This window comes from Aulonocara stuartgranti (genome assembly GCF_965226115.1).
Source record: "Aulonocara stuartgranti genome assembly, chromosome: 6".
Lineage (NCBI taxonomy): Eukaryota > Metazoa > Chordata > Actinopteri > Cichliformes > Cichlidae > Aulonocara > Aulonocara stuartgranti.
The window spans coordinates 8594714-8613059 of record NC_138944.1 but is presented as its reverse complement, the minus strand read 5'-3'; the positions used below and the strand labels follow the sequence as shown (position 1 = coordinate 8613059).

Below are 18346 nucleotides of genomic sequence, written 5' to 3'. Positions count from 1 at the left end.
TATAAAGTATAGGAGCGTGGTTTAGTCCTTTTCAAAGGCACATTAACAGAAAAACATATTATAATTAAAGAATAATAGCTTCTGTTCCTTTACTTCATTTAATAAAATCATTAGTGTTATTAAAGAACTTAAGATAAAAGGTCAGGCCTTTGCAGCACACAAATTATTCTTTGTAAAAAAATGGTGGTGGTGGTGGGGGGGGGGATTAAGGCCTTCTACTTATCAAAATCCCCATTAAGATAATTCTTTGGAGCTTATTATGTCATTAGACAATCTGACTATTTAAGCATATTATTTTTATTAACTCAAATGCAGGAAGATTTGTAAATTCCTCGCACAATTTTCAGTTCAGTTTAATTTTCAAGCACTTTATGCAGATGATACCACCTAACACTTAACAGCTCCACTGTAAGACTTAATTTTAACTATCCTACCATATTTCTGTGATCTACAGACGCTGATTACAATTAAAGGAGGACTGCTGAAGCAGTTTTATATACTCTAACCTCCTTTTGGTTCTTGTCTTGGGCTAATCACTCAAGCTAAAAAAGTTCAGCGATTTCTATCCTGCAGAATTAAAGGTTTTGTGCACTGATGGTAACTTTACCCACAGCTTTGCAGACTTCTGTTTGTCAGGTTAAGTTAGTTTGCCTTTGGTGATGAAAGCGACAGAGTATTTGAAACTGATCTGTAGCTGTCGCCCCTGGGATGGCTGCAGGGTGACGTACCACCGATCACTAAGGATCACGAGCCCCAGAGCTCTAAAATTCTCATCAATGAAATGCACACCATCCCAGAGTGTCAATCAAAGCAAATAATGATCGCTTGGAAGGCCAGTGGCTACACAAGGCAGCACAGGGCTGTATAGGGTAGTCTGGGCTGAAAAGACTGCAGGGTGCACATTTCAGAATGATAAAGCAAAGAAGAGAAAAATAAATACATTATGCCAAAGGCAAATTGACATCTCTATTGGAAAACTGTACAAACAGAAAACAGCACACTTACAATCAATGTAAAATAGCAACTAGATGCTTTTGGAATGATTTAAATCTTAAAGGTTCATCCTGTATATAAACATTTCTATCAGGATACAGCCACATGTCTGAATGAATTCTGGATGTACATATGATACAATGATATAATATGTTGTCTGCAATAATCACCCAACCATTTAAAGACTTACAAACAAAGCAGACAGTTTTCCTTGGGTTTGTCTTATTGCTTTGGCATGAAAAATGGTATTTTGTCTCATTTTCAAGCACCTCGTTCTATTTTATCTACTTTCAACTATGGCCAGAAACAAAACAAAGCTACTCAAAAATATGTCTGAGATCGTATGTGCCTACACGCAATAAAAATGTAGCCTAAGGCCTATACCGAATTTGATCTACCGAGCTGAACAATTCTTCATTCCTTCAGTTGTCTTGAAGCATGCACACCACCATCTGTCTTCCCAGAAATCAATGCAACAATCTGTTTAACAGATACCTCAAATAGCTAAAAAACGAAAGAAGTTGCTGTAAATCTATCACCATTTCGCGAGAATGTCACGAACAGAGAGATGGCATTGCTGCTATTTTGTTATTCTTTCATATGGGATTGGACAGAGTGATACGTTTTTTAGTACAGGCCTCAGATCAGCGGATCAAAATGAATTTGTGCTCTAGATCTTGACTGATTCAACTCCCAGAGCATTTCAGTCTTGTCCCTTTGTAGCTTCTGCAGCAGACACTACCAGACCACCACAATCACACACTATGAGTGAGACCAGACATGCTTCTGGAGCCTATCATATGTGTATTTTTCCTTTGATAGACAAACATTGTAGATAACACATAAGGGGCTTGTGTGACATGTTGAACTTCACCCTGACCGGGACAACAACTTGACCCCTTGTGCAGCATAGAAGGCATTCTTTTTCCCCTTGTGTTGTTATGTTTCACAGCGAGCCTCCAAGGTCAGGATACCTCAGGCTTCGGGTGGTCCGGGCACTTTGTCTGCTGTGCATGTGTGTCATCACCAACCACAAGAGCTGAGGGCTCAGCCATGAGCGAGAATATTTGACGGCTGATAACTTCAAAGAACAACGATCCAGGGACGGCTGTCGTGATCTAAATTCCATTGCTTACACTAAAGCACAGAAAGGTTGCGACCCACGCGTAACAAGTATAAAATCCAGCCCTCCAACTTTTACAGTAAACCTTTTTCTTTAGAATAATTAAAACTCTCATGGGCTGCATCAATACACCAGCAAAACTTTAAATAAGTTTATGATCCAAACCTAATCGTAGCTTGAAGCCTCCTTTTCACGTTGCATGTAATCTGAAAATCTGCAAGAGCATCACTTGTTGTCACCAGCAGTGGAGGGCATAGCTGGACATCGAGGGCCATGATTAATAGGTGATAAGAGTGGCATCTTTACAAGCGACACGAAAACGAGCCTCAGGCAAGAGATATGAGACTTGGCCAGAGCACTACTGCCAGAGCTCTCCATTCAATCAGTGAGGATGACAGAAAGAGCCTTAGCGGGATCGGTGTAAAGCGCTGAGCCACTGCAGGAGGCTAGCAGGTGGGGTGGGAAAAACTATTCCTTAAACCAGGTGTTAAGAGGCCTTGCACGGTAACCTTCTGCAAGCTGCTTATGCATCACAGTAAATTGAGGAGGGTAAGCAGCAGCAATACAAGTTGTTGAATTCTGGGGGATGGGGGTGTAATGTAACATACAGAAAAGGATAGATGACTAATGAATAAGTCTTGTTTGCTTTGACACACTGCAGCTCATTCTGCTGATCCCTTCACAGCCAACTATGTTCTGTGTGCACTTTATTCCGATTTCAGACACAACTTCATCCAAGTAAGTTCCTTGAATTCCACAAGGAAAATTTTGATGTACAAAGGGCAAACGGAGATCAGAACACTAAAAGCTTCACATCATGAAAGCATATTGCAGATTTGTATTACTGAAGTTCATACTGATGTTGCACAGCTTGCACACGTTCTGTTTTTCCCTGAACAATTTAAATCAGTGGAGGTACAATTATTATTTTTATGGACTTTTACACTTTCTAAATATTCTTTTAGATTTGCATTAATTGCTGAAGATGTTTTAAATATCATATACAAAGTAAATACTAAAATAAAGCGACGTGCTGGTAAGTTCATACTCAAGCAGCAGTTCCAGGGCTGAAAAATGAAGTCAATATAGACATTACAAAAAGAATACAGTTAACCGTTCCTAGAATGACCACTTAAAGTTAGCTGCAAGAGCAACCCGTCCCCACCACCCCCACGTAAAATTCAAAAACTGTATAGGAAAGTCCAATGTAGACTCTACATCTAAAAGGTGAACCCAAAAGTTTAACCTGTTCTTTCTAATAGCCGGCAAAAGCAGACCCTTCTGGTTCAATTCAGACTGTGGCTGTGAGAAAATGATCATTTTGTAATTATGATTTCTGATGTTAGTCAGAAAGGACAATAAAGAAGGTCATGCTTTATGGTGTGTCTTTTGTAAGGTAGCGATTAACCAGACCTTATGCATTCACACTTTTGTTCAACACATTCAGCTTCACTAATACCAAGACGGCGAGAGCCAAAAGTGGATCTACCGGTGGTGGAGTGATTAGCACGTTGACTGACAGAAAGAAGGTTCTGGGTTTGAACTCTTACCTCGACCTTTCTTTAAGCCTTTCAGTGCAAATATATGTATGCATGTTAATTGGTGATTGTCTGTTCTTGGCAATAGATTGCAAAATTGCTGTATGAATGTACACTTTATATATAACTTGTAATCTACAGCCCTTTGAATGGTCAGTAAGGCTGATAAAGCATCATAGAAATGTGAGTATCCATGACATATAGATACAGTCTATAGTTACATAGACATATTTACAGACTTTTTAAGCCATGTTCTCCTTTTATAAAAGCAGGTTTTATAACTCCTGGACTTGAAAACTATAAAGGCTAAAATTGTGCATTATCAGGGTTGTAGCCTCTCTGAGTGACAGGTGTTTGCAGGTTAAATCTGATTAGCCTGGTTGTCTGTTACCACCGCAGCTGATTTGAAACAGGTTTGGTTTGGTGACTTTTGGCAGATTTTTAATGCAAATACTTTGGTTTTAGCACTAATTAGCAGCTGTGAATGCACCTATCTAAATAAGATAGCTAGCATTAGCTGTTCACTTAGCACTGCTCTCTCATCCAAATCTGGTCACCTCTGGTGACAAGGAAGACATGATGAAAAGGCCCTAATGCAAATTTCAATTATTGAAAATGGACATTCACAAATAAGTGGCTGAAGTCACAGTGGCTACGCCCATTTACATTTATATACAATTATTTATAGCTTTAATTACTGACTTTACACTATGCAGTTCAATGGCTTTGCTCGTGTCTTACCTAAGTGGGGCACTGGTTCTGATAGAAGGATGGTTGTGTTGGTGCGGGACAGGGAGGGTGTCAAGCTGCGCTAGAGTCAATAGCTTTAAGCATCTTTGGAGCTCATGACATAGTGGAGCAGCAGCGTGGCCTTGGAGTCATGCTGGATGAGCCACCATGCCTGTCAGTATATTGATTGATACCAGTGGAGGGGTCACGCCATGCTCAACTCCGCACTCAACAATAAGTCCTTCACACAAGTCCTACAACTTCATCAACAAACTATCACACTACCCCACGTGTAGGTCCCATCTGAAAAGAAGATGGGACCTAGATGTCCATTTTGATGTCCATTTTCCATTGATTCAAATACATTTCAGTTAAATAAAATAGTTCTTATTAAAGAAATCATATATTTCTTATTAAAGAAATCATATATTTTATACCACAATGAAAAGGGATCATTCGGTGCATCCCTAATTAAAATTCCAAAAGAATTCATCTACTATAGTTTAGGATTCTCTGTGGATGCTAAAGAGAAAGGGAGACATGTAAAAAGGGTTTAAAGGTATGTGCCCCAGAAATCAGTTTTCCAGCTGAGGATTTTGGTTTTATTTGCAAAGATCATGATGAAGCAGTTAAATCACAAAAACAGCATAGTATTATGTTCATACTGATTCTACAGTCATGCATATATGCACAAAATATTCTGCCAATTCATGAATCATATGCACTTAGCAATATTACTGGAAATGCTATAGGGATGTCAAAACAATCCATTTCATTTTTGTTGATGGGTCTCTGCTGAACTTACATTTTACATGAAACGTTGCTTGATAGCCAGTTTTCATACTTACTGTCTGATTCGGTGGATTTGACAGAACGAAAGATTTTTTGCACTCACAGACACAAATAGATCTATACTCCAGACTTAACTTCACCTAAAAGTTCTTTGATGTTGCAGTTCTATATACTGAAAATCATTCTGAAATGTATGTGGTTGAATATGGATAACAGTTTTTCGATATGAATTAAAGAATTTTAGGTTTTGCTCAGTTTAACCTTCCTAGAAGACTGACCTTGATGTGTTTTTCTCTCACCAAAGCCGTTGGTGGTTGGCACTGCACGGCAGGCCATAAATCACAAATTCCAGCTTCCAGTGATGTCAGTCCTTTGCATCTTGTGTTGTCACTTCACAGTGTGAAGATGTGAACACGTGGTCACTCTTTCACGCCACACACCCCTCAGTAACCCAAAAGATTTCCAATATGTTTAGGCATTTCGATGCATTTGTACATACACATATGCACAGAGCACACTACACTCATTTACATGTCAATAAAAGGGTGGGGGAAAATGAATGTGTTACAGATCAAACTAAAATTTACATAAGTTAGTCCCTCAATGCAGAACAGAGATCTAAAGCATATAGTAACATCACACCACAGGTATTTACTGTATGTGCAGACATACCCCAGAACAGTAAAATGTTTACTGTTTGCTATTTATAGAGCATGGCCGTTGACCTGGAAAACCAGATGTAGATGAAAAGCTCCACTGACTCCTCTTGATTTATAAAACCCCCCAAAACTTCAGATGGATGTAAATTTAAAATATATAAACAGAATGCAATGACTTGCAAATTATTTAAATCCTATATTTCTGTAAAAATAGTACAAAGGCACGACATTAAATGCTAAAAAATTTGATTTTATTTTTAGATATTAATGCAGCATTTTGAATTTGATGTAGCAACACATTTAAATAAAAAGTTATAGGCAACAAAAAACACATGAAACACGGTGAAACATCTCACATTTAACTAGTAACAGGATAGTAACCTCACTAACCTGCAACTTCAGAGTTTTCAGAGTCTTTCATATATATATATATATACCACCTCTTGAAAAAAAAAGTGATTGTATTTGAATTAAAAAGAAAGAACACATGTTGAAAGCTGCCAGACATTCATTAAATCATATCAAACTACTAGCAAAATTCTATCTACTTAATTCCTTGTGCTCTCAGTTCTAGAGAAGTACTTTTTTGCTATTAGTTACCATAAACCCCAGAAAGGCCTTATTACTGGCAAACACCAACTATTAAAGCCAAGAAGTAATAAAATCTGTATCCGAAAGATCTTATGACTTATAGGGATTTGTATTTTTCGTGCTGCTGAAGATTTACAACTGCAATTATTCATGGGTAGCAAGACAGTCCCAGTTTAGTAAAGTTTTATTGCTCTCTTCAAATTCTTGTTGCCAATTTCTGAGTCTGTGTTTCAGCAAATTCCTTTTGATACTGAGAAAAGAACCTAAACAATGCACATGATCTCCTGATGGTTTTAAATGATTGAAGAATTGACCAGAATGTGCAGACATTATTTTTATATAAATATAAATATATATATATATATATATATATATATATATATCGAGCACGATATAAGATATATCGAGCACACCATTTGTGTTTACATATGGTGGATAATTTAGATGTAGTCTACACTACAAAAGGAGCTTTACATATGTTGCTTTATTTAAACAGTTACACCTTGCTATAAAATTGTCAGCATTATTAATCGGGCTCAAAGATAATGTATGATGATCTACCTTTGATTTGCAAAGCTGCCTATTGTCTCATGTTTCTGATCTATAGTGGGTGACCTCCTGTGATTATAAAAGTGAATGTCATGCGTTTCCATCCTATCCTGAGATCGTGAGAATACTCCAGGCTTTGCTCACAGTAATTAGTACTTGGTCACGAAAATCAAATAACATGCAGTCAATAAAGGCAAGCAGGTACAAATAAAATGGAAAAATAATGGGGAGATGGGGATTATGGCAGCCACACTCATGGGTCAGTTGAACTACCAACTGTAATTATAAACTCTATGTATAAAGTGGCTGTAGCGAGCATTCATCCACTGTAACCCAGTTCCTTTCTTTTCCTGGAGCATCGAGTTAGCTTTTTTGGTGATTCTTTGTTTATTAAGCCAGATTTAACTGTATTCGTATGAGAGGATGAAGTGCTTAGCTTGGTTCACGAAGCGCATGCAACCAGGGCTCAAATGTGAGCATCAAAAGGTCTCGAAAACTCCTCAAGCAGCCACTTGAGGCTGGTTTCAAAATATGATCCTTACCCATAGATTACCAAACTAAAATGACTACCAAGAGTCAAAGAAAAAGGCACAAAGTTATACTGGTGCTTTCCTTTTACCTCGAACGTTGGAGCTGAAAATGACGTCATACCCAAGTTGACAGCGTTCCTGTAGCAGTAGTCAGAAAAACTGGCGTTCGTTTGCTCCCTAGCAAGTTAGCCTTTCAGTTTTCACTGGAATATAACACAAACACTTTTTTCCCTCCCCCCATTAAAAACACTGCTGTAGCGCATTCATGAATACACCCTGGTTTAGTTTCTGTATGGCTTATTTAGTGAGTCACAAACATCTAACAGTGATAATGCAGACTACAAATTATTTAACTTGATCTTTTACTGATGGACATTAAACAATTCTATTTTTCAGGAATGAAGGATAAAACTGCATATTAACCCCTGAAGTCAGGACCTGACCTTATGCTAAGGTAAATGGATCTTCACACAGGGCTGCAATAGCATAAAGCAAATGTAAAGATTGACCTGCAGTCAGGCAGCCGCCATTAATAAGCAGCTGAAAGTGAAATCTGCATATTTCAATATCTCATCTAACATGTGCAGGCTGAACCACTTATGATGGCACAATCAAACTGAACATTTTACTATGACTCTGTCTGTGGTTTTTATTTTTTTTATATTTATCAATTCACATACAATGAATAAATATCAGATTTTCAGTTTTTTTAATAACATTATTATCATCTGCTCAACCAACAAGATGATTAATACCCCCCACTACTGGCCATGAGTCAGCATGTATCATATGCTCATGCTCAAAAAAATGCTAAAACTAGGAGAAATCAGGTTTGGGTCACAACTGAATGGACATATGGACAGAATGATACTGAGTCAGGGGGGGAATGAACATTTGGCTCAAGCTACACAACCTGATGAATATTAGGGGCCCCTGGACAAGCCTTCTTGCTCAGTGACCTAATGTACCCAGAACAGCTGTGTGAGGCTGCTTAGCAGTTAGGCCTGGATGACAAGTCATTGCTCAGCTTGATATATGAACTATTACATGTGAAACAGAATGGTATGGTGGTGGTAGTGGTGGTTGTGTGTGTGTGTGTGTGTGTCTGTACTTGGATTAATATGTTCTTATCATGCGTGTTTAGGGAGTCGAGCTTTTGGTCAAAGGCAGCTAAAAGTTATTAAAATATTGGTCTTTGCAGCTCTTGCCGATAAGAAAAACACTAAAGCAACTTAAGGCACAATTATATGAAAAATATGTTATGTATGTGGGGGTAACTGGATACATGTACAAATGGAAATATCTAAAGTCCATGAGTATCTTTATTTCACCAGTTTCTCACTTCCTCATCAACACTGACACTTTTCAGACAGGCAGACTGACCTTCCTGCAGCAAGCACAAAAGTAACACAACACAAAAGTAAAAATTTGCCTTCAGAAAACAGAACCAAGGCCTGACATTTATTACAGAAATTTTAACAGATACGATCAGGTACAGGTACGTTGTGCTTCATTTACATTTACAAAGATGCAGAGTGAGAACACGGGTCCAAATTAAGTCATTTACAAACTTGAGTCAGAATAACAAAACAATTCAACTGCTTTAAGAACAGTGTTAGATACGTTGGGAAACATATATTGCAGCTTTGCAGCCTAACTGTATTGCATTTTTTAATAGCCAGTATCCAGGTACCTAAAACACACACACATACAACACACATTTAGGCAGCAGTACTTTCAACAACTTAAAAATTGTAAAGACAGTTAAATACTCTAATGAAGCAATATTTATTTATTTCTGTGTGGAGTCATTTTTCTAATTGATATAAAATTAGTTTTCGGTGCTGTCAACAAAGCAAAGGTGGCTATTTTAAGGAATCTAAAAAATAAGACATAAGAGTTATTTATCATTTTTTTCTCTGACACATAATTCCATATATCTTGCTTCATATATTTGCTGTCTTCAGCATATATCTATAATGTAGAAAGTAATAAAAATAAAGAAAAAAAAAACATTGAATGAGAAGGTGTGTCTAAAGTTTTGACTGGCAGTGTGTATATATTACATTTAAAGACATAAAATACACTTACATTTTCAGCATCGTGCGCCAGTCCTGTATCATGATGTTCCATCTCATCATCTCTAAATTCCTTTATCACCTGTTAAATATATTCATGATAAAACAAATTGATTTAATTAATTAATTACATTTCACTGCACAAAATTCTCAAGCTATTTGGCCTTGAGTTGGTTACATTAAACCCATTTTCTTTTCAAAATAACTGCAAATAACTGAGTCATGAAAAATTTTATACACCGTGGTCAGAAAATGTGTATCTAATAAGAACTGCTTTGTGCTGAAAAGTGCTTTGTCCCCATCTGGAAACATCCAGAGAGGTAGAGTCACTCTTGACAGTATATATGAAAAAGCCACTGGTGAAATGCCAATTTTATTCCATGTGCTATGATCTGTGAAGCTGCGTTGGTGTGTGGAACTTGTCCAAATTAGAAGTTAAATAAACTTCAACCTGCATCAGTGCGCAGTAACAAATGTCAGTAGCCATTAAGTGATGTAATTGTGTAATGGCGAAAGCACTGAAGTCAAAAATGTCAAAAATCATGCTGCATAACCTTGGAGAAATTGCCTATAAAACTGTAAAACTCTCCAAGTAAACCTGAACTGTACTGAACTGCTTAGATAAACAGAAAAAATTCCACCCACGAATAGATTTAACACTGAAAGTCAACAGAGATCCAGGAAGAGAACAAGGCTGTGCCAGAGGTTTGACTGTGGTTGGCTTACATGCAAAAAAGAAAAAAAAAGAAAATGATCCAGCTGCTAGGATTGCACTAAACAATAAATGAGTGAAACAATCAACAAAGACAGTTGTAATTTTTTAATAAATGCAATTAGAAATATGCACAAGCTAACTATAAACCCATATGGAAAAGAAATAGTAAAAACATATATGATTTACTCATGAAAGTGGCCACTTTCATGAGTAAATCATATATAAATCATATAAGGCTTGCATGATTTACTCATGAAAGTGGCCACCTTCTCATTACTTTCATATATTTTTTTTAGTAAGTATACAAAACATACAAGTTTCATTATATAATTTTTCAAGGGATCTTATATGTGTTTTCACTCTTGTATGCTTTTCATACAAGTTTCATACAAGACAGATAAAAACTTTATAAGATTTATATATATCTTTTCCATATGGGAAAGACCGAGACCATTTCAGACTCATATTGGCATTAATGGGATACAGACATCATTGAATGAAATTTTCCTCAAACAAAATTTAAGGTGGTTTTATTTATTTGCTGGTTAGATAACTCTTACTTAAATGTAGTAATGTTAGTAAAAGGCGATTAGCGATTAGGTACAAAGCTGTATTAACTAGCTTGAAACTGAGTTTAATTGATTAATTATTATTTAGCGTGGCTTGTAACAATCACCATAATCAAAAACATTCAACATTATTTCCATTTTGGTATGCTAGACTCTAATCTCTTTTTTTTGGAGGGGCAGGTGCCTAATATTATCGCCCTTCGGCTCCTCTTTAGACTCAGCTGTTGCCACAATCTCATAATGAACAATATGAATTTCATGCACAGTAAAGGGCAACCACAGAGCAGAGCTACGGAGATAAGAGACTCACTTGTAAGAGTTCAGTGTATCTCTCTGGGTCCTTCTCCATCAGAGTTCTTATCTGGCTGTTATAGTGTTCAGTGATACTCTCTTCCACTGCCACAGTACAGGCCATGGCCCCTTCTTTTCCCAGTAATGCAGATGATGCCCCTTCAAAAGAGAGAGATACATGCTGTTAACATTTAATGAAGAGATTTCCTACTGCTTACTGTTTATACACTTGTTAATGACACGTCAGGGAGCCATTGTGAAATTCAATAATCATTACTCTTTGATGCATTTGTTTATCTTCTCAGCAAAATTATGTCTTTATGTGTTGTACCAACCTAATACAAACCCAGCAATATTCCAGAAAGGTAACAGTGCTGTGGGGCGAACTCTGTTCTCAGCAAGAATTTCATTGAATTTCTCAAGGTGTTTCTTTTCTTGATCCCACATTTCCTGTAGGAAAAAAAGCGCAAAGTGTCAAAATTTAGGGACATATACTGATTAGGGCTGTTCGATATAACGATATATGTCAGATGACGATATAAAAACGTCTATCGTTTCATTTTACGCTATCGTTTGATTCCTGGTGTTGCAAAATAAATTGTTTATGGCAATATTTTTCCATCGTTTTGATGGTCACTGTAGTGGCTATATTAATTTCTTAAAGTTCTCTCCTTCTCTTATATTTAATATAATCACACTACGGACGGACAAGCGCCTGTTTTTATGCTTTGTCGTTAGCAACAACAACGGTAACAGCATCGCGTGTTCGCTTGTTTATTTTCCACATAAACCTTTCACAATAAAGCTCAAGATCCTGTTGAGACTTTTCAAAGTAAACTGAATCACGTGAAAGAGTATGCAGACTGTTTACGGATGAGAAGCAAAAAGGAGCCATCAGGTGCTAAAAAATAAACCTTAGATTCAAACGTTAGAACAGGCTTTTCCCCGCAGCACGCCGTGTAATAAATACTCACAAAGAAAACGGCGGCCGTTACAACTTATGTATAAAAATGTATCGTTTCATGCATCGGTTAAAACACTGGACTCCAGCTACATGACGCGCAGCTGGAAACACTTCCCCCAAGACGAGCTGCCCGAGATTCACAGAATTTACAGAAAATTTTACATTTTTGTGATTTCTATCGTTATCGGACGATAGAATTCTTATATCGGGATATGAGATTTTGGTCATATCGCACAGCCCTAATACTGTGGGGGCTGTGCGATATGAAAACATACGGACACTTTTAACATAAATTTAAAAAAAAAAAAAAAAGGAAGGGAAAATTTTAAAAAAAAAAAGGGTACAGCTGTCACTTTCATTTTTATTGCACAAAAAAAAAAATAAAAAAATCAGGACCATGAGGCTAAAGTGCAAACTGCACACAGAAACAACTATCCAATGCAGCAGCTAACATGAGATCAGCTCTTTCAGTGATGAGCAATAAGGCCTCTGTTAGTTTACCCTCTATTTCTAACCATTCCTAGTTCTATGTGCCATGTCTGGAGAACTGACTGAAGGAAAGATCTTGTGTATGTCCTCGTTAGGATAAAGATCTGTGGCAGTCAGTGGGAATTTAGACTTTTTATATGGTTAACTGGTAATCATGTGACAATTCTTCTCAGGTTGTAGAAGAACCAGGATGTAATTTGCAGGGGAGTCTATATGTCCCTATAAGTAAGTTTTACTAAAGTTTTTTTAATTTAAAAAAAAAAAGAGAGAGAAATGAACTGGATTCAGAATTTTGGGAGACTCAGAAACCCCCTAGAAATACTGTTTATCAACCACATGCCTGAGAATTAACATCAAACAGCAGTGAGATGTGCAGCCTGTTCTTTCATCTTATTGAATTTCATCAGCTGCCTGCAAGATCCTGCAGAAATCATGTGCACGGTTTACTGGCTTTACGTGATGGTGCTGCAGCTGCTGTGACAGGCTGATGGAGAGGAACAGACATGCTCGTATGTAAAAAGATCAACCCTAATACGGGCATCTTTCACTGCATCATTCAGCTTATTTCATTTAAAATATTGTATTTAAGAGGAAGGAAGAAGAAGGAAGATTTAAATGGATTGTTACGTTCGACTGGATTGCCTTTGTCCAAAGAGGCAAACATGACACTAAGAGTACTATGCATAATCATTTAATTAAAAGTAATTTGAGTATTCTTGTAAAAGCTGCTGTTATGTTTAAATTTATATAATAATTCAATAAACTTAACCACAGCAACAACTGGGGGCTGAACCCCCTGTTATTTATTTGTTTTTTTTAATAAATTATAATCTTGGTGTGACACAGAAGTAATGAAATGATCAGTTTATATCAGTTTATTCGGTTAATACCTGAATGAATGGCCCAGTCTTCGATCGACCCAACACTGCCATCTGGCCGGCATAGATGCGGTTGGCTCCATATTCTCCAGCATGGTCCACGCGCAGCATCCGGTGCACCATCTCCTTCTCCTCACTGTCGCGCGGGGGCGGAATTACTCCGTAAGCGCGAGAGCTCTGCTGCAGAGTTAGTGCTAAAACAAAGTAAAAGACGTATGTAAAGCTCCTTCAGTCAACCGCCTTGAAGCTGAAACATTTATAATTACACGACTCTTAAGTGCCCACTATGAAGGTCACGCATTTACTTCGTTTACAAACTAAGTAAATGTCAAGAGTTTGAGTTGAGAAAACTGACAATGACGAGTAATCTATCAAATATTTGATTTAGGCTACATTACGTTTACAAGTGTAGACCCAGTCTAGTCTTACACCTACAGATAAACGTAAACTGTATGCACTGATAGACGCTACATACTGTGAGGGTTAGATAAGTATTTTTAGCATGTAGCACCGTAGCTTCCAGGTATCACTGCTTACCTCTGCATTTTAAACACTGACGAATCATCGCTGTGCTATTACTCTGTGGCCAGTGGCAAAAAACTCTAAGTGCGGCTGTCTGCATGATAGTCCGGTAATGGTTTAACTAGCTGTGTAATTAAAAAAAACATGCATCAAACTGACATTGAACGCCAGTAACTGCACGTAACGGACGTCTGCTCTTCTTCTTCGTTTATTTAATTGCGGGCGCCAACTAGCGTTTAGGATGTGTTACCACCACCTATCGAGTTTCCCTCCCTGGCAGGAGGAATATTTTCTCTGTCAACCATCATGTTTCTGAATTAGGTGAACTAAAATTAAACTAAAAACTACGTTTTTGAAGTTTTTGGAATAATAAGTTAAATTGAGGAAAATAAAAACCAGTCAGCTTTTTTTGTTGTAACACAGCCTGGCTGATGATCAGACTTGTTGACAAGATAGCTGCCTAAACAGTAAAGTGTTATATTTTGATCATGATACCTATTTTGAAGGTCGCAAATATTGATCATGCCATTTTATTATATTTAAAAGTCAGGACGAGGCATTAACCCATTACAGTTGGTTGCTGGTTATTCTAATGTGTGAAGCACAGAAAGAAATTTATAGGTTTTGCTATAATTGGTTGGGCGTGTTGCACAAACTAATTAGTAAAATAAACTGAGAAGTAAAAGAGGTTTCTGAACAGCCACGTTCAGGACAAAATAACCTTGCTTCACTACAATGTGTCCAATAATTTTTGAGGAATAGTGATTCTTGTGAGTTGTCCCTTCACCTCAGCTTTCATATGACTCTCTAAGCAGGACTGCTGTGGTTAAAAAATAAAAATAAAAATTCAGAAAATTCTTCCAAATGGCATTGAAACTAGCTTAGCTGTTTCAGGCTGTTTTTGCTGTGCGTGTTATACTAAAAGAGTATGAAATACTAATATGCAGTAAGTGAAAGTAGCAATACAACAGTGTTAAAATACAATACAATCCCAGCCTATCTAAGCCTATCCCAGCTGATTACCACTCCTACTCAGGGCAAATATATAGAGACAGAAAAACACTTACTACATGAGCATATCTTTGAACTGCTGGAGTACCCGATGGAAACCTACACAGGCACATGGAGAACATGGAAAATTAATTTAAATTCAATTTAATTCATATAGTGACAAATCACAGTAGCATCGCCACCTCAAGACAGTTTATACTGTAAGGTAAAGACCCTACAATAGTACAGAGAAAACCTCAACAATCTGATGACCCTCTATGAGCAAGCACTTGGCAACGGTGGTAAGGAAAAACTCCCTTGTAACAGGAAGAAACCTCTGGAAGAATTGACAGAAAAGGGGCAGCCACTCCACACAGAAATGCCCCAGTTAACCAGAGGACTCAAACTCAAGATCTTCATGTTATGTGGTGACAATGCTAACCACTCCACCATGTGCTGCCCAGACTCAAACCTCTGTTTATCCGTACTAAATACTAGTTAATGCCTCAAGAAGGAAAACCTAATCATCAGAATGGCTAATTTCAGGATTTTACACGTTATACTATAAGATATTTATTGTTGATTCATTGAGAAGTACATCTCTTTACATTCCCCAGCTTGTTTAGCTATTTTATCCCCTTGTGATTTACTCCCCATATAAGCCTGACCTATGGTTCTATAAGATGTAGTTGCACTAGTGTTTAGTATGTTTAACAGAGTGTATCTGGGCTATTTAGGTAGCCAGTTTGAAAATAATATGTCCCTGTGTAGTTTATTTTGTTCAATCCACTGTAATACTGTTACAATGTATATAATTTTGGAAACAAAGAACACCTTAGAGATCAAGTTTCCTTTGATCTGTCAATCATAACTATATCTGCCTTATTTCCTTTTTAAAAATAGTTTCTATAACTGAAATAAAACTTAATTTTCTTTAAAATAAAGATCAGAGAGAAGAACATGTCAGAATAACTACTAGAAAATGAGCTAAAGACCTCTGTGTTTCCTTATGTAACACTTTGTCTTTTACCATTTAGTCACTTCCCAAACAATTTCTTCCCTTCTGCCCCCGTGCAAAATTATAGTGCATGTATTTTTCCATATGCAAACATGTCTCTTTGTTTGCACACAGATCAAAATATCCTTAAAGGTTCGTCACAGGATGGCATGCTTTTTAACAATCATTTTATTAAAACAATAGCAAGAACCTTAAAGAGAACTGATTTATATTAAAATTTTCTGTAATGATTTTTGTCAGTACTAGAAATCAGAAATTCTCTTAACTTGGATAAAGGTCTGGAAGCAGAGGATCATCAATGAAGCTACCTTGTCTGAAGGTTTGGTTTGTTGATTTTTAATGTGAGGCTTGCAGTCAGCATGAGCAGTTTAGAATATTTTATTAAAATATTGCTTAGGTTACAAAGATACCAGCTCATATTAAGAAAACACAATGAGCTTTGAAGTACTTTATTAAAAATCATTATACCTAAAATATTCAGCACAAAGCTGCAGGCAGTTCTTTGGTGCAAGAAGAAAGCCTGAATATGTTCATCAAGATAACTGAGAAACTAAGATACATTATAAAATGTAGTCTTATTTGGTTCTTGTGCCTCCTCGTTCTCGGTGTTTGCTTCAGCATGACCAGGAAGGACTCAAAGTGTTCTGTTGTATAATCCTCCATTGAGTCACTAGCTGCTTATTGCTGTGCAGGTTCACAGGGTCAGCATTCTGGGCAACTAGTCACTAGCCTGTCGCAGGATTATATCACAACACAAACAAATCCACACTAAACACGTAATTTAGAGTTCAACCAGTTCACTCGGCCTACGTATCTTTGCCCTGTGGGAGGAAAACAAGTATTTAAAGAAAAAAGTAAATAGAGAAGAGAAAATTACCTTCTGGTCGCACATGCTCATTTTTTCTGCGTCAAACAAATCATGAGTTTGCCTTTTGTTTAGGCTTGTTATTTAAGGGAGCAGCCGGAAGTGACACAGAATTCAAGACTAAACATTCAAGCGACAAAAATTAGGGTTTTCAGGAGCAACTAGAGATGTTGCTGATAGTCAACAGATGGCAGTGTTGCACAGATTAAGACATTTAAGCAATCTGTCCTCTCCAGCTGGTCCCAGATTCCATGGCAGTTTCAACTTGTTGATATGCACTTCAGTGAGGCCTTCCCAGCATTTTTTTTTTTAAATTTTATTGTAAATAAAATAAAAGAATTGTGAAAGTCACCGCCTTAAATCATAATAGCCTGTGGTCTAGGCCTAACCCACCACCTGTCACTGTTATTCCGCTTCATGATATTACTTTGTACTTTTATTTAGTAAAATGTTTCCTGCTTTTGATGAGTAAAAAAGAACTACTTTGACAAAGCACATCAAATAGTTAGGACAGAGGAATCTGTGGAATGATGAGGTCGGCTGCTGCATAGCTGCGATAGTCATGAGTAAACAAGGCCAGGATAGTGAATGGTGGGGTGTGTCGGTTTTGTCTGTGTGTGTGTTTGTGGTGAGACGCCCGGTTATGTGTTTCCCTATCTGTCTGTCTGACTGTGGGTGGCTACATATGTGTGGCTGCACGTCGGTAAATGTGGTTTGCCTTTGTCCTTTCTGCTGGTGTGTCGGCCATAGGTGTGAGTGAGGCTAGATTAAAGTGAGCAACTTTCCTGGGAATACAAACCCAAACAGGTCCTGGGTTGATTTTGTCATTTCTTTTTTTTTAATAGTTGAAATATAATTGTATTTATTTCTTTGTGAATTTACACTATAGCCTAAATCTGTCCTGCATTAGTAGAATTTTGTGCTGATCTTTTGGAGTTGGTTACTAAAGGATACAAGTTAATATCCTGTTTTATCTCGATAATATGGGAACCTCCAGGGCTGATAAATAAAGCCAGTTTAGAACTGCTAGGATTGACTTCTCGAAGCTGCCTCCAAAGCCATAGACACCCATGTTAAAATGCCCAAAGTTACAGCCAAGTAAAGAAAATAAAACCGTTTTTAATTTTATGACTTTTATGGAGGGGTGAATTTTTATAGAAATTCACGAGTTTAAAATATATTGAGGTTTAAACTTCTGTTTAATTATGTGGCCATTTTATATCATTTTATATATCCATTTTATATCAGGTGGGTGGTATTTACTCATGTTCAGCATTCAGCTGTGTTAAAAGACAGTATATGGAGCTTTGGGGTTTCTCAAAGCTCAAACTAATTCCATCCATCCAGCTTCCACTTATCCAGTTCAAGGTTGGGGGGCAGTGGAGGCTACCCCAGTTACTATTGTTACGTTATAATATTATTTTATGCCATGTTATACCCCTAATTAAAGATTGTGAATTATT

The 18346-nt window shown here is 37.2% G+C and overlaps 1 protein-coding gene across 2 annotated transcripts; it reads right to left on the bottom strand.

Annotated features, from left to right (window-relative positions):
- Positions 1 to 8925: 8925 nt before the first annotated feature.
- On the bottom strand, positions 8926 to 16931 carry coq7 (coenzyme Q7 homolog, ubiquinone (yeast)). Of its 2 annotated transcripts, XM_082536854.1 has the most exons (7): positions 16896 to 16931; positions 15078 to 15120; positions 13501 to 13682; positions 11493 to 11607; positions 11177 to 11316; positions 9596 to 9664; positions 8926 to 9197 (listed from the first exon to the last, which is right to left on the bottom strand). In XM_082536854.1, exons 1-7 carry the CDS (start codon positions 16914 to 16916, stop codon positions 9120 to 9122), a joined length of 648 nt encoding a protein of 215 aa, XP_082392980.1. In that variant the 5' UTR covers positions 16917 to 16931; the 3' UTR covers positions 8926 to 9119. The 2 variants fall into 2 exon arrangements, with proteins under 2 accessions (XP_082392980.1, XP_082392979.1); XM_082536853.1 differs by lacking the exons at positions 15078 to 15120; positions 16896 to 16931 and adding an exon at positions 14026 to 14231.
- Positions 16932 to 18346: the final 1415 nt, after the last annotated feature.

Bases quoted from the DNA above. Each gene is read 5' to 3' on its own strand.
- coq7 (XM_082536853.1), bottom strand. From the start codon at position 14,110: ATGCAGACAGCCGCACTTAGAGTTTTTTGCCACTGGCCACAGAGTAAT. The intron at 11,608-13,500 runs GTATTAACCGAA...TTTTTCCTACAG, and splicing joins AGACTGGGCCATTCATTCAG to GAAATGTGGGATCAAGAAAA. The intron at 9,198-9,595 runs GTAAGTGTATTT...TGTGTGTTTTAG, and splicing joins TGGCGCACGATGCTGAAAAT to GTACCTGGATACTGGCTATT.